Source organism: Metarhizium album (genome assembly GCF_000804445.1).
Source record: "Metarhizium album ARSEF 1941 chromosome Unknown scaffold_4, whole genome shotgun sequence".
In the NCBI taxonomy this organism is placed as follows: Eukaryota; Fungi; Ascomycota; class Sordariomycetes; order Hypocreales; family Clavicipitaceae; genus Metarhizium; species Metarhizium album.
Window position 1 is genome coordinate 122,305 of NW_024467578.1, and position 23,774 is coordinate 146,078.

The following is a 23,774-nucleotide window of genomic DNA, read 5'->3' on the forward strand; positions in this document are numbered from 1 at the left end:
CATTCTGCACACCCAACGCAATGTACGTATACCAGGCTGCCACTCTCCAGTAACCCTGACGTTACCACAAAGATATGTGTGTACCAACGCCATTACTGGTAGTTATTATGTAATTTGAAATCAGAACTACCGACAGCGGGAGTCGCGCAGCAGAAAGCCAAGTACCGAAGTAGGATGGCTGATAACTACAAGGGTATAGGGTGCCGAACAAGAATGTTGGCCTTAGGCATCACACACACACACCCACAGTCCCTCAACGCGACCTCCCGCTGCTTGCTAAATCGCGACGGGCGAGAGACGCGTCGCACCGCACGCACTGATACGACGACCTCCCTCCATCACGACGAAATTCAGGGCCAAGTTCAAACTGTAGCTCCCCGGTCCCTCGCATGTTGCGCGTCAGCGCCAGCGCAGGCCACCATGTATATCAAGCAGATCATTATCCAGGGCTTCAAGAGGTACGCTTCGCCGCCCCCTGTCTGCGCAAACATGCACCGCATTGCTCTAACCCCGCGACAGCTACAAGGAGCAGACTGTCATCGAACCCTTCTCGCCCAAGACGAACGTCATCGTTGGCCGCAATGGCTCCGGAAAGAGTAACTTTTTCGCGGCGATGCGATTTGTCCTGAGTGATGCATACACCCAGATGAGTCGCGAAGAACGCCAGGGCCTGCTCCATGAAGGCTCGGGCTCTGCAGTCATGTCTGCGTACGTCGAGATTATTTTTGACAACAGCGACGATCGCTTCCCCACAGGCAACAAGGAAGTTGTTTTGCGCCGAACTATCGGACTCAAGAAGGACGAGTACTCTGTAGACCGCAAGGTAGTGACCAAGACGGATGTGATGAACCTCCTCGAGGCCGCGGGTTTTTCACGCTCGAACCCATACTACATTGTCCCACAAGGTCGTGTCACGGCATTGACCAACATGAAGGAGTCCGACAGACTGAATTTGCTCAAAGAAGTTGCCGGTACTCACGTGTACGAAGCACGCCGCGCCGAGTCACTCAAAATCATGAACGAGACTAACAACAAGCGAGAAAAAATCGACGAACTACTGGAATATATCAAGGAGCGGTTGAGTGAACTAGAGGAAGAAAAGGAAGAACTGCGAGGCTTCCAAGACAAGGACAGGGAGAGGCGATGCCTTGAATATGCGTACCATCATCGGGAGCAGGTGACAATTCAGTCTGCTCTGGAGGACATTGATAACGCTAGACAGGATGGCCTAGATACCAGCGACTCAAGCCGCTCAGAATTTCTAAAAGGGGAGAAGGCCATTGCAAACCTGGATGTCGAGATCCATGGCCTGCAACGAGAGTTGGAGCTCCTCGAGATCGATCGTCGCCAACACGAAGAAGATAGGCGAGATGGCGCCAAGGCTCTGGCCAAGGTGGAGCTCAAAGTGAAGAACCTGAAAGATGGGCAGTCTGCTCTGGAACAAGCTCGTTCGCAACACGAAGCCGAACTGCAATCAGTCCAAGCGGAGATGGCACAGAAAAAAAGGGAGCTGGACGATATTCTGCCTGGGTACACCAAGAGGAAACAGCAAGAGAATGACGTGAGAAAGCAACTGGATACGGCTGAAGCATCACGGACGCGACTCTTCGCCAAACAAAGTCGCGGTTCGCGATTTAAGAACAAGTCGGAGCGCGACACTTGGTTGAAGTCTGAGATTGAAGAGTTAAACATGACAATGAGCGCCCAAAAGGCCAACAAGCTGGAAGCCGAAGAAGAAGTTGCTAGGATCCGAAAATCCATCGAACTGATGGAGAGGGAGGTGGCCGACTTGCGGTCCCGTCTCGGCAATTGGAGTGGCGACCGAGTCCGGCTGGCAGAAGAAGCGACGCAGGCCAGGGCCCATCTGGATAAGTTGAATGACGAGCGGAAGCTTATTCGTCGCGAAGAAGACAAGCTGAATTCTGTCATTGCCAACGCCCGCCAGGAGAAGGACCAAGCTGAAAGGGAAATGTCCCACACCATCGATGGTGCAACAGCCCGCGGGCTAGCCTTTATTCGTCGCCTCAAGGCAGAGAAAGATATTCCCGGCGCATACGGAACACTCGCCGACCTGCTCGAGGTGAATGAAGCGTACCGACTACCCGTTGAACAGACCGCGGGTGCTAGCCTATTTCACTACGTCGTTGATAACGCCGATACTGCGACATACTTGGCCGATCTTCTGTTTAAGCAACGTGGCGGTCGAGTTACCTTCATGCCGTTGGCCCAACTACGACCTCGACAAATAACTCTTCCGCGCTCTAGTGACGCCGTGCCCTTGATAAGCAAGATCCAGTATGATGAAAAATATGAAAAGGCATTCCAGCAAGTGTTTGGCAAGACTGTCGTCTGTGTCAACTTGGCTGTGGCTTCTCAGTATGCCCGAAGCCACGGGGTAGACGGCATCACGGCTGAAGGTGATACCACTAACAAGCGAGGTGCGATGACTGGTGGTTACATTGATCCCCGCAAGTCACGCTTGGAAGCCGTGCATTCCGCGAACAAGTGGCGACGGGAATATGATAATCTAATAGCACAATCCCGGGACCTGCGCCGACAGATTGAGCTCAAAGATCAAGAGATCACAGGTGCCATGTCAGAACTTCAAAAGCTGGAGCAGCGACTACGCCAAGCTGACGACGGTTTTGAGCCACTGAAGCACGAGCTGCGAAACAAGTCTGCCCATGTTGAGAACGAGAGGTCCCGTCTCGACGCTGCTTCAGTCCGTCGGGATTTGGTGGACAAAAACCTCAACGGGTTTTTGGAAGAAATTGCAGCTCACGAAGCTGAAATAGGCACCGAATTCAAGAAGAACATTACCCCTGCGGAAGAACTAGAGCTGGAGCGACTGAGTAGCGTCTCACAACAGTTGCAAAAACAGTGGAACGACCTGAGCAATCAGCGAAGAGAACTCGAGAGGAGAAAGCAATTCCTCGAGGTGGATTTGCGCCAAAATCTCCAGCTGAAGCTGGATCAGTTGAGCAGCCAGGCCTTCGAGAACTCGACCTCTGGTGGGTCAGCTGGAGGCATGAAAGAGGCGCAACGCGAGTTGAAGAAGGCTCAAACGTCGCTTCGCACCGTTGAAGCCAATCTCCAGGAGACTGAAGGGAAGATAGAACAGCTTGTTGGCCGGATTGATGAACTTGGCGGGGAGAAGTCTGAGAGAGAGCAACGACAAAACGAACTCTCCTCAAGAATAGAGAAGCAGCAGAAGAGGATGGAGAAGGCGATGCAAAGAAAGGCTCTTCTCACCACCCAGGCTGCCGAATGCGCCAAGAACATCAGAGAGCTGGGAGTGCTTCCAGAAGAAGCATTCGATAAATACGAGAATATGGAAGCCACCACGGTGAGTTTGGTCAAACAACGCAAAATATCGCACCAGCGCGGCTGTGTTGCACGATGCTGATGAGCGAGTAGATCACCAACAAACTGAAGCGGGTCAATGAAGCTCTGAAGAAATACAAGCACGTCAACAAGAAGGCCTTTGAGCAGTATAACAACTTTACGACGCAGCAAGACCAACTCATGAAGCGACGAAAGGAATTGGATGCCTCACAAGATTCTATCGAGGAGCTTGTCGAGCACCTGGATCGGCGTAAAGATGAGGCCATTGAGCGGACCTTCAAGCAGGTCTCGAAAGAGTTTGCGACCATCTTTGGAAAGCTGGTTCCCGCTGGCCATGGACGTCTGGTCATCCAGAGAAGAGCCGATCGGCGCCAGGAGCCCGAGGAGTCAGACGAAGAAGCACGCGGCAGTGTGGAAAACTACACCGGCGTAGGGATCAGCGTTTCGTTCAACTCCAAGCACCTGGATGAACAGCAGAGAATTCAACAGCTCAGCGGTGGACAGAAGAGTGAGTGACTACCTTTCTGTGGACATGCAATGAAAAAAAAAAAACGCACACCAACTAACCGCCTACCACTAGGCTTATGTGCTCTTTGTCTCATCTTTGCCCTCCAACAGACTGAGAGCAGTCCCATGGTCATCTTTGACGAGGTAGATGCAAACCTAGACGCCCAATACCGTACCGCCGTTGCGGCTTTGTTGAAATCCATTTCCAACGAAGCCGGCACCCAATTCATTTGCACCACGTTCCGACCTGAAATTGTCCATGTGGCAGACAAGTGTTACGGTGTGACGTTCCACAACAAGACAAGCTCCATCAACTGCTACAGCGAAGAAGACGCCCTGAACTTCGTTGAAGGGCAAGCCAAGCCTGTGTGAACGTTGCAAACGAGTGGCTCGTCGGGGTAATCAGGAGAACGGCTGGGGGGCTGGGGGGCGGGTTGTGTTCGCTTGCATCAAATATATCAGGACAAGTTGCGGAGTTGGGGCGTTGGGGAAACCACCTGGGAAAGTGCAATTAAGCTTATGCTGCGTGCTCGTAACGGCTGGTGCGTGTATGTGTGTCTTGGTCATACGACGGTGCAAAGAATCGCACTTGAGGCGACGGAGGCAAAGACGAGTGAAATCTGCATGGGATTGGAAAACGAGGCCGTTGATTGTTTTGACATGCTGTACAAAGATGTTTACAATGTAATTTTACAAGATACGCCATCTGAGCAGGCGCGCTGTATGTAATTTTTTCCAACTTCCGCCAGTGAAGTCGTCATATCTTTTAAAGTGGCGTATGCCCTTGCTCTTTGTTCACCTGTCCGACATCATGTTTCGCACACCACGGAAGTATTCAGGCGACAGCTCGTTTTGCAACTCTTCCCTTGTCAACCATTTGAAGTCGGTGTATCCGAACGGGTTCCCTTTCAAGTTAGCCTGGCCAGCCATGATTCTTCCCTTGAGAAAAAACGTCTTTTGGCCGCGGGTCTGAAGAGTGCCATCGGCTCCCTGGACGGGTTGTTCGACGACGTGGGCAACGGGGACGCGGCTGACGATCCACGTATTCATGTTTACACCGGCAGCTTGGTCCAAGACTCTTTGGGCGGCCTAGCTCGTTCATTAGCACACAGCGTCACGCCATACGGTCCCGTCAGGTCTCATGTGTGTGGGTGTTTTTTTTTTTTTTCCCTTTTAAAAACGAAACGTACCTCGTGCAGGTTCTCGTCCCTAGAAACAGCATCAGCCGGAAACATCCACCCGTCTGTTCCCTTGACAACCAAGTACAGCGTCCTGTCAAGCTGTCTGTCAAGTCTCTTCACGTCGCCCTTCTTATCGGCCTCGGTCTCCCTCTCCAAGGGCCTCTCCACAGGGACCACGTCCTCCGGGGCGATGACCTCGGCGTCGTCGCTGACGCGGGCCTCTGCATCCTTGAGGAGACTGTTCAGAAGGCTCTCCTGGCTGCTGAGCTGATCGCCGACCTTGAGCTCGTCATCCCACGCTTTCGAGCCCTTGCCGTTATACACGCCGATGTCCTTGGCCACGGTGCCCTGGCGCTCGCCGACCTTGAGACTCCAGTCCAAGCGTCGCGCGGTGTCGGGCTTGAAATAGATGCTGGTGATGAAAGGCGTGTTGAGCCGCTCCTCCAGACGCTTCTGGTAGAAGAAGAAGGCGTTCTCGAAAGGGTGAAGCTTCCGTGTCAGAAGAGGAGGGCGCGTGAGGATGAGGCCGGACCGCACATCGTACGGAGGGCTTGCTCGCGCGGGGGAGGACGCCGGCGCATCTGGAGGCAGATTGGCCGTCGCGGCCGTGGTGGAGGAGTAGAAGCGCGCGGCGATTTGGGCACTCGTGGCGCATCTTGAGCAAACTTTTCCTGGGGAGGCTGTGGTGTCGTCTGAGGTTAGTTTTCCTGGGTCCGGAGTAGGGTGCTGCTGCCCAATTTGATTGATGCACATGACTTGGAACTGGGATGGGTTTCTAACCTGACAAGGCGCCTTGAAGTGCACGCCGGCCCCTACTTGACGCAGTCATGATCACGATGACTTTGCCCCGGGCTTGGGGTGGCCAGGAAATTTTCAAGATGTCGAACAGGCGCGTCGGTTGAGGTCTCGTACCTTTTTTTTTCCGGACCTTTTGCACACAGCTCCTGGCCCGGCTTAGCTACGTACCCGGATAGGCGGGCGGGTTAGTCATGAACCCAAGCTTGTTCTTGGACCCCGGTAGCACGGCCACAGCATTCGTTAATGCCTGAGGCAGGAAGCTTCTGCCATCCACTCACTCTAGTTACTTCTCAGTCTCCTCTCGCATCCCTCTTTTTGCCCTTTCTCCTCCTTCACCAAGGCACCATTTTCCTTATCGTCAAGACCTGTTTCCACCTCCAGAACGTCCTGATCATTTACGAGTGCCCAGAGTGAATTTTAGAGCAGTCTTTTTCGCTAGCGGCGCCTGCAATTTTCTACCTATTGGGTTCTGTTAGATAGACACTGCTGACAAGTCACCGTCGGAGGCAGGCTTTTCCTCTCTTTTCCGTTCTGTCCTATGTGGACTGGTCTACCCACCCCACTATGGCCTGGGCGACGGAACACCCGCGTCAAAGGGTTCATTGACCATGGAGCTCGTACGACATGATCTGAAACCACCTGGATCTGGGAGCTGTTTTTAATATAGCTTGTTGATTTTCCCTCTGTCAAGGGAGGCTATGTTCTCAATTCGGCGCGACCCATTTCTCAAACAAGTCGAGCTTCATGGCTAAACGTGCTTAGGTGTCAAACCACTACTTTTGCTTCTAGAGCGATCGAGCGTTGTAACCATCGTCAATGTTATATAAAATTTGAATCCGGCCCCTTCGGGCGGCGCCCGGTGCATCATTCAAACGATAAAATACAAAAAAGAAGTCATCCTCATCGCTAATAACATCATTGTGCCTCCCGATACTATGATCACATACAATCAACATACAACGCGCCCGTTACGCCGCCGCCAGCTCTAATCTCCAAGTGGAAAACGAAAGAGCCCCATTATCCGGGAATGGTACAAAAAATTACCTGGGTATCTAACCACGACAGGCCATCTTTTAAGCCTGAAAACGCCGATGTCAACCGAAACGTTTTGTTTTGCGCCAACAGTGATCAAGCTGAAAGCCCGGCGACTGCCTGTGCTACTTCTTGCGTGGCTCGTTTCTCCCACGTCCGTCGAGATTCCTCATTGAGCGATGCAGCACCCTTCACTTCGTCGTAAAGCTTTCGAGATATATCGCGATTAATCGTTGCGTATTGTTCCGTTGTTAGCTTCTGCGCCCGCCAGTGAGGTCGCAAAGCGGATTTGACAATATCATTTATGCTTTTCTTTTCCTCATGCGTCATTGTCCATCGTGTTGGCGAGCTTTCTTCCGTCTGTGGTACTTGATGTGCCCGCCGTGGGCGAGGTTGTCGCAGTTCTAGCGGGCGTGAGTCGACCTTGGTTGAACGTGAGTCTGGGTCTCCATGCTCGCTGTTGGCTCGAGTAGGAGAATAATTTGCAGGAGGATATCGTGGCTCAATATGTGTGCTTAGTGACAGGGTCGGAGAGGTAGGCCGACCGTTGAGGCTCGGAAGGGGTGGTGGAGTCAAGGACAGAGCTCGAGGGCTGCTATGGTTTGAGGGTGAAGGTGAGAGGGCGGGAGATGATGCTTCTGGAGGTACGCGCCAGTTTGGTGTCAATACCGGCGTCTCGTCCTCGGACAAGGGATTTGGCTCTAACTCCTTAAGCAGTGACGACACCAAGGGCGTTGCACTCTCCGTCCGCGTCAGGCCGTTTCTGATGGGAATGCCATTGGTGCCGCTGATGATGTTCGTACTATTAATTCCGTTGCTTCCAGTTGTCGCCGCCGATGCCACCGCCAGGGAGGTCGTCGCCGGGCGTGCATTGGAGGGGCCAGGTATATCGGGTGAAGGGACAGGGTTAGAGGCCTCGGCCTGGGTGGGCAACCTCCTAGTCCGCGGACGTTTCAATTTCCTCTCTGGTTCTTGAACTGGTTCGGCCGGAGACGCGGTGACTGATCGACTCTTTCGCTTACGCGCCCCGCCGGTTGCGACTTCAGCTTCCCGAGCGCGATCGAATGCACCCCATGCACGCCTTTCGTCACGAGTTTCCTCGACTGGTGGCGGCGGAGGCTGCAGGCGCTCGCTGATCTGCGGTGGAATGTTACTCGCAAAAGTCTCACGGGCACCGAGGCGATTGGCTATATTCATGCGTTGTTGCCATCGGTCCAACTCCCGGCGGTCAAGCTGCTGGAAGCGACGGTATTGTTCGAGGTCCTCATCCTCTTCATCGTGATTATCGAGATCCAGATCGCTCATCTCGTAGAAACGACCGGAAAACTGTCCCCAGGCGCCCTGCCACTCGGCGTTACGAGCCTGGTGGCGGGCTCGTCTGAGGCGCTGGCGAGTCCGAACATGATAGCCACGTACGTCTCGTGGGTGCGGGCGTTGAACGAGCTGGGGGCGTGGCGACTCTGGTTCAGCATCGGTCCGCTCAGGGCGATCCCCGGTGAGTTGGAACAGGTGAGCACATTCCATGCAGTACCAGTCGCCCTCGGGAATATGATCGAGCCCTATGCAGTGTGTATGATAGGCAGCATCACAGCTGTCGCATAGTAGCAAAATGTCTTCTCGCTCGGCCGAATTGCATATGGGACAAGGGTTGCCCTCGTCGTCGTCTTGGTCCACGATGTTCTCTCCAAGCCAGGCTTGAACATCGAATTCGGCGACTTGCTTTTTATCAACGACATCGTAGGTAGAGATGGCAGTGCCTAACAGTCGTAAGTATACGCTTCGTTTTTCTCTCTCTCTCTTTGCGTTTGGGTGTCTGCCTGCAATGGCAGGTTGAAAGAAGATGGCGGTGGGTGGTGGGTGGCAGACGTACCGTCGACGCCATTGTATACACGGACACAGTGGAAGGGTGTCCTACAAATGGGACAAGTGTTGGTCTTTTGAGCCCAAGAGCGGATGCAGGCATCGTGAATCACATGCTCGCATCCATCCAGAGCAGCAACTATGTCGAGATGATTGGTTTCGTCGGCCACAGCGTCGGGCACGACGATTGTTGAGTTTGTGGTCTCTGCGGCCTCCTTGACCGGCTTGGGCGAAGGCGAAGGCGAAGGCGGCGAGGACAGAGACGAGGGGTGCGGCAGAGGATCCAAGCAGATGATGCACTGCTCAGGTTCGTCCATGACGGCAGTTTGGGTGATGCAGAGGCAAAAATGATGAAAACATGTAAAATAAGGTTGGAAAGAAGAAGAGAGGCGAGGCGACGGGAGAAGCGCAGCGAAGCAACGGTCGTTGCAGCAGAAGCACGGAGTAGACGGACGGCCTTTGGTTGCGAAGCTGTATGCAAGACCAGACGGACCACTTGACTCTGGAAGTGAGTGAGTGAGCGGTGGTGCTGAGTGCTTGTATCAGTCGCTGGAGGGTCAACTGGTTGGTGGTTGATTTATTGGTGGAGCCGTTGGAGGGAACCAGTGATGGACGGAGCTGGTGACTTGTGGTCAGGTACGTTACTTGGGAGGTAGTTGCTCCGTATTAGCAGCAGTAATAACAGCTACGCTACGGAGTACTCGGTATGGGTGACCACTCAGTAGGTGGTCAAGTGATGGTGGCGGCGGTGGTGGGCGAGCGGGCGGTCTGGCGGTGCAGAGGCCAGCCCAGACTAACGAGTGGGATGGGGATGGGGATTAGGGATTAGGGATTAGGATTGGGATTGGGATTGGGACCGGGGACGTGGAAGGGGATTGGGAACCGGGGGAAAGAGAGAAAAAAGTCAGGATGAAACGGGTCCGTGGGCGGAGAACATGGACAGGAAAAAGAGAGAGGCGACGGAGAGCGAGAGTGAGTCTGGTGTGGCCAGTGGTGCAGGCAGACACGTCTGCCCTGTTGTCAACTCAGGCCCAGGCGTCAGCTGGTCGGGACACGTCCAATCAACGGCACCCAGCGCCCTCCGAGGCGGCCAGTTATAGGCTGACGCTGTAGCGTAGCGGCCGGCGGTGCAGCGCGCGTTAGTCGCCAGGTCGCTGGGACATTGGACTTGTCCTCACGGAGCGGCATCCAAACGACGAGGCACAATTGCGTCGACGACGCCGACACCGCTGCGGACTGACGCCAGCAGACAGCGCGCGGCAACGAGGAGGGGAAATCTCGGAAAGCCGCCATCGTGAATCTGGGGGGTGGGCGTGGCCTGTGCTTGTCGTGGGCTCAACGTCTCGTGTCTGGCCAGTAGTTCTAAGTACTCAATCAAGCACATGGCCAGACGCTCATGTGCGCCGACCAGCGTAATGCGTGAAGCTCTCGAGTACCACGGAGGAGGAACCTCGGTAGGTTAAGTGCCTGGGTACCTACTCAAAGTACCAAGTACCTAGAGTATTCACAGTGTCTGGTCAAAACAGGCCCGTTTTTTGCAGTGTCAAGCATCAAGTACTTTTTGTCAAGTACGATGAATTTTTTTTCCCCCGCAGAGTACTCCGTAGAAGGTGGCTTATGATTCACCTGGCTGGGTCGGCCTTTCCCCTCCTCTGCTTCCTCTTCATGGAAAAATTCATGGACCCCTCCTTATCGACCGCGGCTACCTACTGGGTCGTGACAGGCTTCTTGGAGGAGCATGTTTTTGTTTCCAAGACACATTTGCGTGGCACTACTAGCTATTCACCATCAGACAGTCAACTTGCTCACTGCAGGGTCTGATGTCTCTCGCGGACATGCAAGCATGACATGACGTCTTATTCGGGCGGTGCAGTAGCCGGGCTTGATTGATTGCTCGTGGTCAAACATGGCGTGGGTGGGGAGCAGGACTCCCGTGACCGGTTTTGCAATTGAAGGAGGGCAGCGCCTGTTTGGCACGTTTTTCTGTCTTCTGTCCGCCTTCGAATGCAAACTCTCGGGACTCTTGTTTGGTGTGAGTGGTTCCTCAGCTGCGCTTGTCACCGCCAATGGTTCGAGGTTGCAACTGCGCAGACTCGGCGCTACATGGAGGCCGACTGCGTGAACTGGGCGACACTCGGTTGGTGCGTGCCTCCCGAGTGTTGCGCGAACAACAAACACCAAGGCGCGTGGCCACGACGATGGACGTGATGGTATTTACAGTTCTGTGTGCTGGCTTGAACCGGGCTGCGAGCCATGACCGCGGAATCGGCAGCCTACTCTGTCAATCTGGAACCCCCTCAACAAGCACGAGCACAAGCAATCCTTCAATTCAGACCCCAATTCCGCCTCGACTTTCGAGCGCTCCGTAACAGGCAATCTACGCATCTTTGTCGTCGTACGTGATGCCCGCACTTTGCCATTCCGGGCCAATGTGTCTTTTTGCGAGTCTGGATGGTCGACTGGAATAACCCAGTATATGACATGCGGGTTTGCAGCGACTCTACTCCGTGCGGCAAACAACATGCTTCTGGACTCCTCCCTTAAACTAATAAGAGATGCCTGGCATGGCGCCCAACCTCGCCGCCGGCGCCCGTCATCCAGGTATCAGGGTATCAGGTCGACATGGATGATTTGGTACCTGACGTGGTAACCCCGTCGTCCAAATAACGCTGAGAAACATCTCGTTATTACTGCTGCTGAGCAGCAGCTCGCCTTGCCACTGGGTAGACTCGGGCTGCCGAGCCATGAAGATGGCTGCGTGTAGTATTCCCGGCATCTGTGTTATCAGACTTTCGGCAAGTGCGTACGTAGTTGCTACGTGTACGCCGCAGGCTGCGTTATATCGGGTGCGAGTCAGCGACCTGCTTGATTCCTGACGTGGTTGGGACACTACCATGCCATGAATGCTTGCGATGCGGGACACTTGACACGTCATTCGCCACTGGAGACTCCATGTGGTGCCCTTTTTCTCATGCCGCTTCGCAGTTGGGCTGGTAATATTACGGGGTGCTCCATAAACAAGCTTGCAATTGGCATGGACATTGGAGGCACAGAGTCTTGCACGCTCTGCATGTGGCTGGCATACTAGTAGCTTGTTTCAATCAATGGGCGTGCAGAGATTGGAAGGCCGATGCGAGGATCTTGGAGGTCGCTAGGAAGCTAGGCCGAGTTATTGCACGATTAGATTCATGGGCCCCATGGTCGCGAGTGTCCCAGGACAATCTACCAAATGCTGTCCGTGTCAAAAGGAGAAAAAGACAACACGCCTCGCCACTTATCGTCGTAGGTATCTTGTAGCACAAGACAGACGGCACGCAAAAAACAGAGGAAGTGGAATAAAATGGGCCAGAGACCGTGAAACCGTTGTTATTTTTATTCCCCTGCTGGTCGACCGGCCTCTGTGGCCCAAGCTCGAATGTCGACGCCCATTTCGTCAACTCGTAGTGCAGAATTCCCCATACACCAGACCGAAAAGCACATGCCGTAAACGCTTCTCGCCCATCGTAAGTGCTCCCTTATACTTCAGCAATCTCCCTCAATCGTCGCAGAGTTGAACGCATGGCGGCGGCGGCAGGGGTGCTGTACGCTGAATTAGTACGGCCGCCTCTGTCTGTTTTGATATATATCCATCCCCCCTCCGCGCTCGACTCTCGAAAGCAACAGGGGTAAGGATTTGCGATGGGACGTACGCAACAACGTAGGCACCGCCGGCGATAGTGCGCTTGCAAGCCTTGCAGTTCCAGATACCGGTGGAGTGGCGCTTGACCGTGACCTTGCCGCAGAAAGTGCACGTGTACTTGGCGTGCTGGGTGATTTCCATCTTCTTCACCTGCTTCCGCAGGGAGGCACCGTAACTACACGACCAAGTTAGTTTCGCCGTCGGAGAACTTCGAGGACGGTAGTTGGCGCCGAGTGCTGCGATTCAATGTCGTGCTCTGACTTGGAACATGCTGCTGCAATTTATTGTCATGCTTGGGCACCGGTCAAATGTCGAGTCGACATTATCCATTCTCGGCATGACTTCCTACATCTTCCTTCTTGCCATGTTCAAGCCGAATTGTTCTTCAAGTCTTGCACAGTTGAGTGCCGGGTATCGGGGGACATTCGCGCGGCGACAAAGTTGAAATTTTTGGCAACTTACCGGGTACCGTATTTACCGCTGTAGGCGGAGTTAGCAAATGGAAAAGGACCACAGCAATACGTGCAAGTTTCAATACGTACGTCACACCGACCTTCTTCGTACGCTTGGTCATCTTGATTGATATGTGAGGCTTGTCGTTGGGGTGGAAGACGACAAGTGACGGGCGGGCAGTGTTTGGTGCTCGACCTCGAACGCGGTTGCGGCCGCCGAAAATGTGCTGGAGTTGTGATTTTCCTTAGGGCAAGCACGTGAGCCGGCCGCGGCGGGCCAAGCGAAAATGCACTCAAGGTCCCACATCCTGAATTATTCGTTTTTTTTTTTACGGAGTGGGGTGTCGGTCCTTCCCAAAACGCCGACCAAGCACATGACTTATCAGGTGATGACACCCTCGACAGCCGAAGCTCTCAGGGCCCCCAAGCTACCTGGATGTAGCTTAGTGAGCCCCTCTGCCGAGAGGTTCCCCTCGCTTGCAGCCGGGCTTTGACTGGGCTGGGCAGTACTCCGCTTCCATCGTATTGGTCAGGACCCACTCTGTGGCGGCATGTCGTACAGACACCGGGACAGGCAATGCCGTCAACTCGATCAAGAACAACGTGATCGTTACGTGGCTTGCATATTCAGAGTCCGCAATTCCCTCAACGGCATCATGTATAGCAGTCCTTTTAATTGCCCCTATTGCCCCAAGACCTGATTGTGTCGTAGAGCAGCCCTTCCGCAGTTTATCACGCCACCGCACCAACCGCAAGCTTTAAGCTTTGGGATTGCAGTAATGGCTTTCAAAAACCATGGACGTCATTATGACCTGGTTGTCTTCGGAGCTACCGGTGAGCATACCCGCGATAGATGTGCTGTTATTCAAGGTTCTGGGAAATGGGCTATAAAGCTAATGGCTCCATCAACAGGATATACCGGCCAGCTGACGGCCGAGCACATCGCCAAGTATTTCCCAACTAGTTTGAAATGGGCTGTGGCTGGACGGTCGGAATCCAAGCTGCAGAGCATAATTGAGGATTGCAAGAAGCTGAATCCTGACCGGCTGCCACCCAGTATGTCTCATACTGGCTCGTCTTTTGTTGCATCTTGGTGCAACCGAGACCAGTACCAGCTCTGACGGGATTTTAGGTATTGAGATTGCAAATACCAACGATGGGGCCCAATTGGAAACTCTGGCCAAAAAGACTTTTCTGGTTATCACTACCGTTGGCCCCTACTGCCTGTATGGCGAATCTATTTTCAGACTCTGTGCTGAGAATGGCACACACTACCTCGATTGCACTGGCGAGACTCCCTGGGTTGCTCGCATGATCAACAAGTACGAAAGTACTGCGAGGAAGACTGGGGCCATCATGATCCCTCAGTCAGGAGTAGAATCTGTGCCGGCTGACCTGATTTCATGGTCATTGGCACAACATCTGCGAACGGACTTGGGCGCTCTGACCAAGGACGTCGTTGTCACTGTCCATAAGCTTAAGTGCGTTTCCGCTTTCCACTTTCCCCAAAACAATCTCATACCCTAACCACCGGCAGTTCCACACCCTCGGGTGGCACATTAGCTACTGTGCTGGTCCTCTTCGAACAGTTTTCCTTGAAAGAGGTCGTTGAATCCACAAAGCCGTTTGCGACATCTCCAATACCTCATACCTCTGGTGCCAAACCGCAGAAAGGGTTCCTCCAGACCATCCTGGGTGTCACGTCACGGCCAAATCTGGGTCTTCTTACTACATCCATCTCTGCAACGGTAGACCAGGCCGTCGTTACCAGAACATGGGGGTTGTTACACGAGATTCCCAGCAGGCGGAAGGAATTCTATGGCTCCGGGTTTACATGGAGTGAGTTCTTTAAAGCCAGAAACTGGCTCTACGGCATTGCTATTCATTTTGGGCTAGCGATTGGAAGCCTCCTCCTGGTATTCGTCCCCCCTTTTAGAAGTCTCGTAAAGAGATTTGTCTATCAGCCAGGAGAGGGTGTCAGCAGGGAAGATATGGAAAAGGAAGGGATCGAGTATCGTGCCACTGCCACGCCCGACATTAAGAGCAACCCAGATCAGAAGCAAGCTTTCTGCCGTGCTTGGTTCCACGGCAGTATGTACATGTGTGAGTGTGTATCGCGGCCCGAGGCTTGAAATGCGAAGCATGTTGTGTACTGACATCTCTGTTGTAGTGACCGGGGCGTTCCTTGCCGAGGCTGCGCGGACCATTCTTGAAGATGACGTCGAGTTGGGAGGGGGTATATTTACTCCTGCGTGCTTGGGACAAAAGTATATTGACCGTGCGAGTGATGCTGGCTTTAAGATTGAAGTGAAGACCATTGACGGCTGATTCCCCCGCCAGCCGGAACGCCATGTCTTTTGATTTCCGAATCGTTGAGACTTTTTTCCCGGCGGAGTCGCTTTCGCTGTCAAGTGTCGGATGTAATGTAATTGGTACCAGTGTAGTGGCGCTGGCTTCTTACTTTCGTGTTCTTAGCAAACAGCTTCAGTCAATTTGCTAGTTTACCTTGTCCCCCAGGTCAGGATGGCCATGTGACTGCACAGCCGCGGTGCCGTCAACATGTTCCCTGGAGTACCACCCATTGACGAAACGCTCTTCTTTGTGGCGAGCATTGCCACAGAGAGCCCTATCGTGGGACAAATCATTGCAAGGAATTTTGGCGTCAACCACCCGACAATTGTCCCATGCTAGCGTAATCCGTGGCATATTCTAAAACAGGCTTCAACCTCGACTTGGGATCCAAAAAGGCAGATATAATCCTGACCGGCTCTTCCCGCCCTCGCACTGGTGTAGTCTCCCCCCCTGAGGCTCGCCTCTACCTGTTCATTTCAAATGACCATGGACATCCCGCATCAACTCTCTTGCCATTCGCGGCTGCGCGTGAAATACGTGATTCGTAAAGACTGCACCGGTCAATGGCGCGTCCCAACGCCACATGGCAAGTCGAGCTTGAGTGCAAAGGTTTCGCCGCCAAGTCCCTTGGAAGTTGCTATGGGGCAATCCCGAACGGCGTGGTTATTGTTATTGGGCTGAGCCAAAAACAGTCCGCCCTCCCCCCAGCTCATTGACCTCGCAGACTCACCCTACACAGCCCAAACCTAACCCAGAGCCGTTTGAGCATCCGATCCCTCCGCAAGGCATCATTACTTCAGCTTCGGGAGCGTTGTTGGTGCGCTCAACATGGGGAAAAACGACAAAAAAGGCGCTGAAAAGTCCGGCGGCAAAGGCAAAGCGGCGGACAAAGAATCAGGCGGCAAAGGAAAGGGAGCGCAAGCCATCAACGTCCGGCACATCTTGGTGAGTCGTCGCGGCCAGGCCCATCATTGCTCGGGGTGGCGCGGCTCTGACCTTCGGGATGGTATTTCAAAAGTGCGAGAAACACGCCAAGAAGGAAGAGGCCCTCGCCAAGCTTGGTGACGGTGTCAAGTTTGACGAAGTGGCGCGGAGTTACTCGGAGGACAAGGCGAGACAAGGTTTGCCACAGCCAGCTCGCCGGCGCCGTCATTGTATTGACATGACAAACCCAACCCGGCTGACAACGCTGCTTGATGACCACAGGCGGCGCACTCGGATGGAAAACCAAGGGTAGTTTGGACCCCAAGTTTGAGGAAGTGGCTTTTGCCTTGGAGCCCAGCACCACGAATAATCCCAAGATTGCCGAGGCCAAGACGGAATTCGGCTACCATATCATCATGGTGAGTTTCTGATAGTCCTGGACAAGTTCAAAAAACAGCCTGTTAACTGGCAAGCCGGGCAGGTGGAGGGACGCAAATAGATTACGGACATAATAATTATGGAGCCACGACACGAAATCACGCCTTTGCAAAGACCATCAAATCAACGAAAATGAAAATGTTGTGAAGCGGAAACTTTTGTTTCTTTTTGTTGTGTTTCCTCATGCAACGGCTTATGCCATGCTGCGACCTGAACCCATCCAGAAGCCACCCCAAGTGGCTAGAGTACAACTGCAAGTGTCCGTGTCGGGCGGCCTTGACAAACCAGGCGCCTCTATGCCTTTCAAAATTCAACGCCGTATCGTGAGCAATTAAATCATTTATTCCTGGGGCGCAGTCTGGAAGTAGTTTAGGAGGATAGAGCGCTCCTGGGACTCCTCACCCCAGTCCTTGACGACGACGCAGGAGCAGTTGACGACTTTGCGTGCGTTGCCCTCACGGTCAAGAACGCCTGGAAACTGACGGTTAGGAAATTGCAACTCGCTCCAAGAGTATTGACACCAACAGCTGGGGTTGAGGTATTCACGTACAGAGACCAGCCCACTCGCCGAGCTGCTTGCCGTCCTGGATCTTGATCAGGGGGATCTTATGCTCTTTACAAAGACCGACGACAAGCTTCTTGTAGGCATCCTCCTCGCAATTCTCGTTGAGGACACACATGTGAGCCTGGCGACGGTCGAGAGCCTTGGAGGCCTCGCGGAGGCCTCGGGCGAGGCCGTCGTGCATGAGAGCCAGCTTCAGAACACCCTTGAGGGCGTCCAGAACGGACATCTGGCCCTTGGGAGCGTCGGCCGAAACCTCAACCTCCTCGGAGACTTCGGGGGCGTTGTTCTCTTCTACGTCCGACTAGAAGTTGGACTACTTGTTAGCGATTGATTGTTTTTCTCCAGTGAAATAGAATTCGAGTCGACTGTGTGCGACGGCGGGGTGCAATGCGCTGCTGGTTGCAACACGCTGCCTGTAGCGACACAATTCGCAGCAGGCCAACTCATGCCATGTTGCAGAAGTAATACTAACCATATTGAATGTTTATCTTGTCGGGCGATCCTCGAAGATTTCAAAAGTTTGGTGAGGGGGAAACAAAGAAGGTGACGAAAGGTACGTCTTGAAGTTGGTGGGCTTGGAGGGACGGAACGCCCAAACGAGGATTTGCCGAAATCTTTGGTGGCCGAGTGCGTAGTGCGTGGTGCGTGGTGCGTGAAGGCTTAGGGCATTTTTTTTGTGCACGGACCACAAGGGCACACGAAATCCATCCAATTGGCCCCACCCACCAGCGAAACTGCACGCGGGCTGCATTGAGCACGACTCTGTTATTTGTTTAATTTTTTTTTCCCCATCGACTCCCACGACAATCTCGCCATCCAACAGGGCCGACAAAGCAACCACTGAGGTATGTTAGAATACTTGAGAGTACTGACAGTGCCTCGGAACCATGCAGGACGATGCCTCTTATCGTGGTAGAGGGGAGCAATCCGGGACTCCGCGACGGGTTAAGATGTGATGGGTGCTGGCAACGGTGTCGATGCATTGCAAACTTGGTCGCGGAACGCCCTCGATACGCTTCTCCTCTTCAGAAATGAGCAGCAGAACCCTCCTAGATAGACATATCCCGTGGGGGCACTCTCCTTGCTCACGACCGCGCGAGGCTAACGTCGATGTTCTTTGGCAGATACCTCATTTCCAGTTCGACTTGAGAATCTCCGTACAATACCGCCGCAATGGTTCGCACTTCGGTTCTCCACGACGCCCTCAACTCCATCAACAATGCCGAGAAGACCGGCAAGCGTCAGGTCCTGATTCGACCTAGCTCCAAGGTCATCGTCAAGTTCCTTCAGGTCATGCAGCGCCACGGTACGTCGACGCGGTCCCACGACATCTGAGGTGTTTCTCGTCCATGGCAGATCCCTTGACCACCGTCGTTCGGCATGATAACTAGGGCGGCGGTCTTTTTTACGCACCACGACCCAGCCCCTATAAGTTGCCGATAAATTCAAGTCATGCGGTGGTCTCGGATCTGTCTTGCAGCCGTGGAGATTCTTGCCAATTCCAAATCAACACATCCGAGTCTTGTCGCAACATCTCTAACAAACTCTTCTGTTTTCCAGGTTACATCGGGGAGTACGAGGAGGTCGATGACCACCGCTCTGGCAAGATTGTCGTTCAACTGAACGGCCGTCTCAACAAGACTGGTGTCATCTCCCCGCGATACAACGTTCGCCTGGCCGACCTCGAGAAGTGGGTCGTCAAGCTCCTGCCCGCCCGTCAGTTCGGTTATGTTATCCTCACCACCTCCGCTGGTATCATGGATCATGAGGAAGCCCGTCGCAAGCACGTGGCCGGCAAAATTATTGGTTTCTTCTACTAAGCGGGTCGCAATGTCGGTAAAAAGTTGAGGCATAGCTTGCAAGGTCATGATGACAATGGCCAATACCCCGAGGCAGCCATTGGGATAGTCGCGAAATCGATGAATGCATACCTTTATTAGGCCCACGCTACAAATATGGAAGAGTCCTCGTTGTGGTCACGCGTGACATGTGATGTGACTGCATATCGTGACACGACAATGGTACCGGCAATAATTACTAGATAACCTACCTGGCTAGGCGCTTATGATGTAAGGGGTACATGCATGTCCGACACTTAGCAAGTATTCCCAAAAAGCCCAGCCAAGATGACTCAATGCTTTGAAACACTGGTATAGGAAGCACCGGTCTGTTGAGTTCGATCTCTGACACTCAGAGCGTCATCGACTCACCGTTGTGTGGGGCCAGCAGGTATAATTACAGGCCTTTGCGCTACCGTGGAGCGTCACGCTGCGTACCAGTACTCGTCCACCCTGTTGACGGGGTGACGGGGTCACCAGTTGTTGGCCGAAACGCTCCAAGTAAACGGCAAAGCACGACTGCTTTCTTATTCCATGATTTGTATTTCCCTACCCAAATGCTGGCCAGTTCCCCAAGCGACGACTGCGTTCTCCAACCTGACTTTTGTACGAGTACAAGCGCAAACAACCCGCTGAGAGGTCCGTACCAGCCTCGACACCACAGAGGAGGCCCGGTAAACACAATGCCGCGGCGACAACTGGTTATGACCGCAGCATTTGTGCTTCTCACAATTTTCATATACACTGCAGTTCGAATATTGCATTTGGAGACAAAATTAGCATTCAACCAGGCGAGCACACCAACATCAAAGGAGTCGCCCTCACAGTCGTCAGCACATGCGGGGCAAAAGCTGGATTCGAGCTCGACCTTGGCGTCGGAGCCAACGACAGTAAACGACGTACACGCCACATCAAGACCGTCGGAAGAGCTGCAAGACGACTGGGGAGGTGCTGCCGCAATACAAGGGGGCCACAGGGCCAAGGACGTGCCCAGCTCAGAAAGACATCCCATCCAGCACCTCATGGTGGACGCAAGACGAGAACTGGACGAGGTGACGAAGCGGCAATCCAAGGACCTCGAAAGCGCGGTCAAGGAGTACCGTCGGCGCTATGGGATGCCGCCGCCTCCCCACTTCGACAAATGGTTCGAATTTGCAAGGTCTAACAAAGTCCAGCTCGTGGACGAATTTGACACGATATACCACCTCATCACTCCATTCTGGGGACTGAAACCGAAAACGATTCGAGAAAGAGCAAGAGAAGCACTGGGCCATGAAAACGCGCTCATTGGCGTCGCCATACGCAACCACCAGGTCTCGCACATGGAGGGCGGCATGGAGTGGCAGCGCGATGCCACGCACGGCATGCTTCGAGGGTTCCTGCAGCACTTGCCCGACATGGATCTCGCGTTCAACGTTCACGACGAGCCAAGAGTCATCGTGCCCCATGACGATCTGGCGAGGCTCGTGAGGAAGGCCAAGACGGAGAATATGCCGGCGTTGAACGCCAACAGGAGCCCCACGAACGACTATTCCAAGACATCCCCCGAGCTGAGCGACAAGATGCTATTCGAGCAAGTCAAGCACTCGAGGTTCAACTCGTTCAGCCACCAAGCAACGTGGACTCACTCGAGGATGTCGTGCCCCCCCGACAGCCCTGCCAGGATTCTAGACGACGACGAGCGATGGGACGACCTGGGCCAATACGGCGTCAGCGAGCTCGGCTTCGTGTACAACTCGACTGCCATGGCGGACATTTGCCTCAGTCCCTCGCTCAGCTCGACGTATGGCTTCTTCGACCGGCCAAACACGTACAAGGTGGTGCACGACCTGTTCCCCATCTTCTCGCAGTCCAAGATCTCCTCGTACAACGACATCATCTACCCTTCCCCGTGGTATTGGTACGACAAGGTCAAGTACGAGCAGGAGAAGGACATTGCCTGGGACGAAAAGCACAGCAAGCTGTACTGGCGGGGCTCCACGACGGGCGGTTTCAGCCGTGACGGCGGTTGGAGAAGGCAGCACCGTCAACACTTTGTCAAGAAGATCAACGCCGCCGGACAGGCAAAGATTGTCAACAACGAGGGGAGCGAGAGCCAACCAAGGTGGGCGGTGGCCGACGTCTCCCGTGCCGAGTACAGCGCCCTCACGGACGTTGCCTTCTCCCACGTTGGCCAGTGCGACGAGGGGGACTGCAAGGCGCAACAGGCCTTTTTCAACATCTCGTCTCGTGCGAACCAGAGCGACGCCTGGGGATACAAGTACCTCCTGGATATCGATGGCAACGCCTTCTCGGGCCGGTTCCTAGCGTTTCTGCACAGCACGAGTCTGACGTTCAAGCTCGCCTTGTTCCGGGAATGGCACAATGAATGGCTCAAGCCGTGGGTTCATTACGTGCCGCTGAGTTTGCAGGGCGAGGACTGGCTCGAGACGGTGCGCTTCGTTGACGGGAGCAGTCTGGGAGCAGAGGACGGCAAGCACATGGCCGCGGAGAGTCGGGAGTGGGCGGCAAAGACGATGAGGAAGGAGGACATGGAGGTTTGGTTTTTCAGGCTGCTGCTCGAGTGAGTTCTCTCTTCTTTCTTTGCCCCGGTCTTGCGTGGTCATGACGGCTGACGATTCTAGGTATGCGCGGGTAATTGACGATCAGAGGGCAGTTCTTGGTTTCGATCCAGCCAGCTCCGGGAAAAGATTGTAGGTTCGGCGTGCGTGCGTTTGTTTGTTGGGCATCACGATTTCCTCAGGCTGGCGTGAGCGTTGCATGAATTGGTGTTCTTAACGATTTGATTGGCGCTTGAGATACTTGGATACCTGGATGCATTCTTGTTTGATCTTGGCTTTAGAAACGATTGGCCAATCACGCGGATTTCTGTATATACCCCTGCGCCGACTGGTGACGGTGATTATTCCCATTCAGGGTTTTCGCTATAATTCTAAAAGACACACTGCACAATAACGTACAAACCTCTGGCCTGCTCTTCGTCGTGGCACTACTAGTCCTCGTCCCCGTCGGCTTCCGCATCTCTGTCCTCAGAAGGCGAGCGCCTCTCGGACCCGTCGTTACCATTTGCCCCTGCGTCTTCCCCGTCTGCTTCGCCGGCGGCTTGGTCCCGCGCGGGCTCTTCCGCCTCGTCCGCCTCTTGCTCCCACCCTAGAGGGTGGTCCTTGTACTTCCTCATAGCGTCGAGCATTTCCTCGGTAGGGTCTTCGACGGTGATATCCAGCTGGTCGACGATCTGCTCCTCCTCCTGGGAAATACCGATTGTGCGGGCAATGTTCTTGGTTCGCTGGGGGCGGATGGTTGACTTTTGCATGACGGGATAGTAGTACATGGCATTCTGTTTGGGATAGGCATCCTCGTCGTTGTATGCCAGTATCACCTCGTCCTCGTACTTGGTGGGGTGGTCGAGCTCGGTCTCGTGGGACGTCTCGTAGGCTCGAACCCTGTTGAACTGGAAGTAGCCGCCGGTCTCCCCCTGATGCGTGTACAACTCGTCGCCGTCGTGGTCAGGGTCGTCGACGTCGAACTTGCGGCGGAAGTTCTCCGCCACCGAGCCGCTCTGTCCGAGGTAGAAGTCGTAATTCATGAGGTTCTGGGGCTTGGGGTTGTGGACGGGATCGAGCTCGTGCGCCTCGAGGGCGGCCTCGTAGGCTGCGTCCTCGGCCGCGGTGCGCTCTATCGGCCGCAGCAGGCCGCAGAGGAGGCGTGCGTCGTACTTGTTTGACTTGCTGACGGGGTTGGTCTGGAACTTGACCGTGACGTAGGCGCCAGAATCGGGGAACGCGTGCAGGTCGGGCATGAGGGGGATGGCCTCCACGACCTTGAGGTGCTTCTTGGTAGGGTGCTTGACTCGCTTGGGATCCCGGAGGTCTTGCTGGGCAACGTCGAAGCCGCGTTCAATCTTGCGTTTGATGGCTTGGGGCGAGTCGGCGGCAGCTTCGGGAGCCTGTCGCTGGGGCTTCCGCGCCTTGGCGAGCAGAGCGCGCGGATTACCCCCCTCGTGTCTCTTTGGCGTCGATGACGAGATGTATTCTGTTCGGCGGAGGAAGGACACGTTTGCTTCGGCAACCTTGGGCTTGCCGAGGGCCGCGATTGGTCTCAGCAACGGCCTGTCGTGAGGATGGACGGCAGGAGCTTGTGCGGGAGCTTGGATAGCTGTGACATGTGTCAGTCGACTTGCGCGCGACTGCAGGGCATTTTACCAAGACACATTCGTGGCAGTCGAGGCCAACTCAAACTCACATCGTTCGTCACCGTCAAACACACCGGGCATGCCCACCAAGTCCAAGGGCATGCCCAGCTCAGCATCAGCCTCGATATTCAGCGGCTGCTCTCTGGCTAGCCGCGAAGCGAATCCAGGAGTCGTGTACTGTCCACTTGCAAGGCCCATGTTTGGGATGTCGAGGAGTTTGGGTGGATTGGGTGGCGGAGGCAGGGCGTTGGAGAAGCGAATTCGCGCGATGAAGTCTTGATGCACCATCCGCTCGCCAGAGCGCGCCCCCGAGGACGACATTGTGCTTGCAACGCAAGGCAGGCAGCCGGGCCCAAAATGTGCAACGATGACGGGAAGCCTAGGGAGTGGGTGTGTTTCGGTTCTCGCGAGGTTGGATGAGAAAATGGCTGCGGGTGGTCCGTTAATGCTTGAGAGTGAGGGTGTGTGAGAGTTGCGACTTGACCAAGGCTGCGAAGAAAAGCCACTTTTGGGAGCGCGAGGCTGCAGCTCCCCCCCGCCATGAGCGCCTTTCTGTCTGGGACGGCGGCTGTCGTTTTTGAAATGCAACAAAAAAAAAAAAAAAAAAGGGG

At 54.3% G+C, this 23,774-nt stretch overlaps 10 protein-coding genes across 10 annotated transcripts; 5 read left to right on the forward strand and 5 right to left on the reverse strand.

Annotated features, from left to right (window-relative positions):
• Positions 1-420: 420 nt before the first annotated feature.
• On the forward strand, positions 421-4,224 carry MAM_02324 (RecF/RecN/SMC; the record flags this gene model as incomplete). Its single annotated transcript, XM_040821123.1, has 4 exons — positions 421-458; positions 520-3,346; positions 3,418-3,853; positions 3,926-4,224. 4 exons carry the CDS (start codon positions 421-423, stop codon positions 4,222-4,224), a joined length of 3,600 nt encoding a protein of 1,199 aa, XP_040680537.1.
• Positions 4,225-4,647: 423 nt separating this feature from the next.
• On the reverse strand, positions 4,648-5,786 carry MAM_02325 (50S ribosomal subunit L30; the record flags this gene model as incomplete). Its single annotated transcript, XM_040821124.1, has 2 exons — positions 4,648-4,941; positions 5,043-5,786. The coding sequence occupies 2 exons, from the start codon at positions 5,784-5,786 to the stop codon at positions 4,648-4,650; spliced, it is 1,038 nt and encodes a 345-aa protein (XP_040680538.1).
• Positions 5,787-6,959: 1,173 nt separating this feature from the next.
• Positions 6,960-9,040, reverse strand: MAM_02326 (Ribosomal protein L37ae; the record flags this gene model as incomplete). Its single annotated transcript, XM_040821125.1, has 2 exons — positions 6,960-8,620; positions 8,734-9,040. 2 exons carry the CDS (start codon positions 9,038-9,040, stop codon positions 6,960-6,962), a joined length of 1,968 nt encoding a protein of 655 aa, XP_040680539.1.
• A 3,198-nt stretch (positions 9,041-12,238) lies between these two features.
• MAM_02327 (60S ribosomal protein L37a) lies at positions 12,239-12,976 on the reverse strand (the record flags this gene model as incomplete). Its single annotated transcript, XM_040821126.1, has 4 exons — positions 12,239-12,302; positions 12,413-12,577; positions 12,865-12,882; positions 12,945-12,976. The coding sequence occupies 4 exons, from the start codon at positions 12,974-12,976 to the stop codon at positions 12,239-12,241; spliced, it is 279 nt and encodes a 92-aa protein (XP_040680540.1).
• A 657-nt stretch (positions 12,977-13,633) lies between these two features.
• MAM_02328 (Saccharopine dehydrogenase / Homospermidine synthase) lies at positions 13,634-15,182 on the forward strand (the record flags this gene model as incomplete). Its single annotated transcript, XM_040821127.1, has 5 exons — positions 13,634-13,688; positions 13,767-13,910; positions 13,987-14,335; positions 14,392-14,945; positions 15,025-15,182. 5 exons carry the CDS (start codon positions 13,634-13,636, stop codon positions 15,180-15,182), a joined length of 1,260 nt encoding a protein of 419 aa, XP_040680541.1.
• An 852-nt stretch (positions 15,183-16,034) lies between these two features.
• Positions 16,035-16,629, forward strand: MAM_02329 (Peptidyl-prolyl cis-trans isomerase PIN4; the record flags this gene model as incomplete). The annotated part of the gene is made up of 4 exons (XM_040821128.1): positions 16,035-16,151; positions 16,225-16,327; positions 16,413-16,549; positions 16,612-16,629. The coding sequence occupies 4 exons, from the start codon at positions 16,035-16,037 to the stop codon at positions 16,627-16,629; spliced, it is 375 nt and encodes a 124-aa protein (XP_040680542.1).
• A 279-nt stretch (positions 16,630-16,908) lies between these two features.
• MAM_02330 (40S ribosomal protein S12) lies at positions 16,909-17,608 on the reverse strand (the record flags this gene model as incomplete). The annotated part of the gene is made up of 3 exons (XM_040821129.1): positions 16,909-17,039; positions 17,119-17,434; positions 17,606-17,608. 3 exons carry the CDS (start codon positions 17,606-17,608, stop codon positions 16,909-16,911), a joined length of 450 nt encoding a protein of 149 aa, XP_040680543.1.
• Positions 17,609-18,306: 698 nt separating this feature from the next.
• MAM_02331 (Ribosomal protein S8) lies at positions 18,307-18,953 on the forward strand (the record flags this gene model as incomplete). The annotated part of the gene is made up of 2 exons (XM_040821130.1): positions 18,307-18,439; positions 18,694-18,953. The coding sequence occupies 2 exons, from the start codon at positions 18,307-18,309 to the stop codon at positions 18,951-18,953; spliced, it is 393 nt and encodes a 130-aa protein (XP_040680544.1).
• Positions 18,954-19,675: 722 nt separating this feature from the next.
• Positions 19,676-21,538, forward strand: MAM_02332 (Lipopolysaccharide-modifying protein; the record flags this gene model as incomplete). The annotated part of the gene is made up of 1 exon (XM_040821131.1): positions 19,676-21,538. One exon carries the CDS (start codon positions 19,676-19,678, stop codon positions 21,536-21,538), a length of 1,863 nt encoding a protein of 620 aa, XP_040680545.1.
• A 425-nt stretch (positions 21,539-21,963) lies between these two features.
• Positions 21,964-23,484, reverse strand: MAM_02333 (RNA polymerase II-associated, Paf1; the record flags this gene model as incomplete). The annotated part of the gene is made up of 2 exons (XM_040821132.1): positions 21,964-23,126; positions 23,214-23,484. 2 exons carry the CDS (start codon positions 23,482-23,484, stop codon positions 21,964-21,966), a joined length of 1,434 nt encoding a protein of 477 aa, XP_040680546.1.
• Positions 23,485-23,774: the final 290 nt, after the last annotated feature.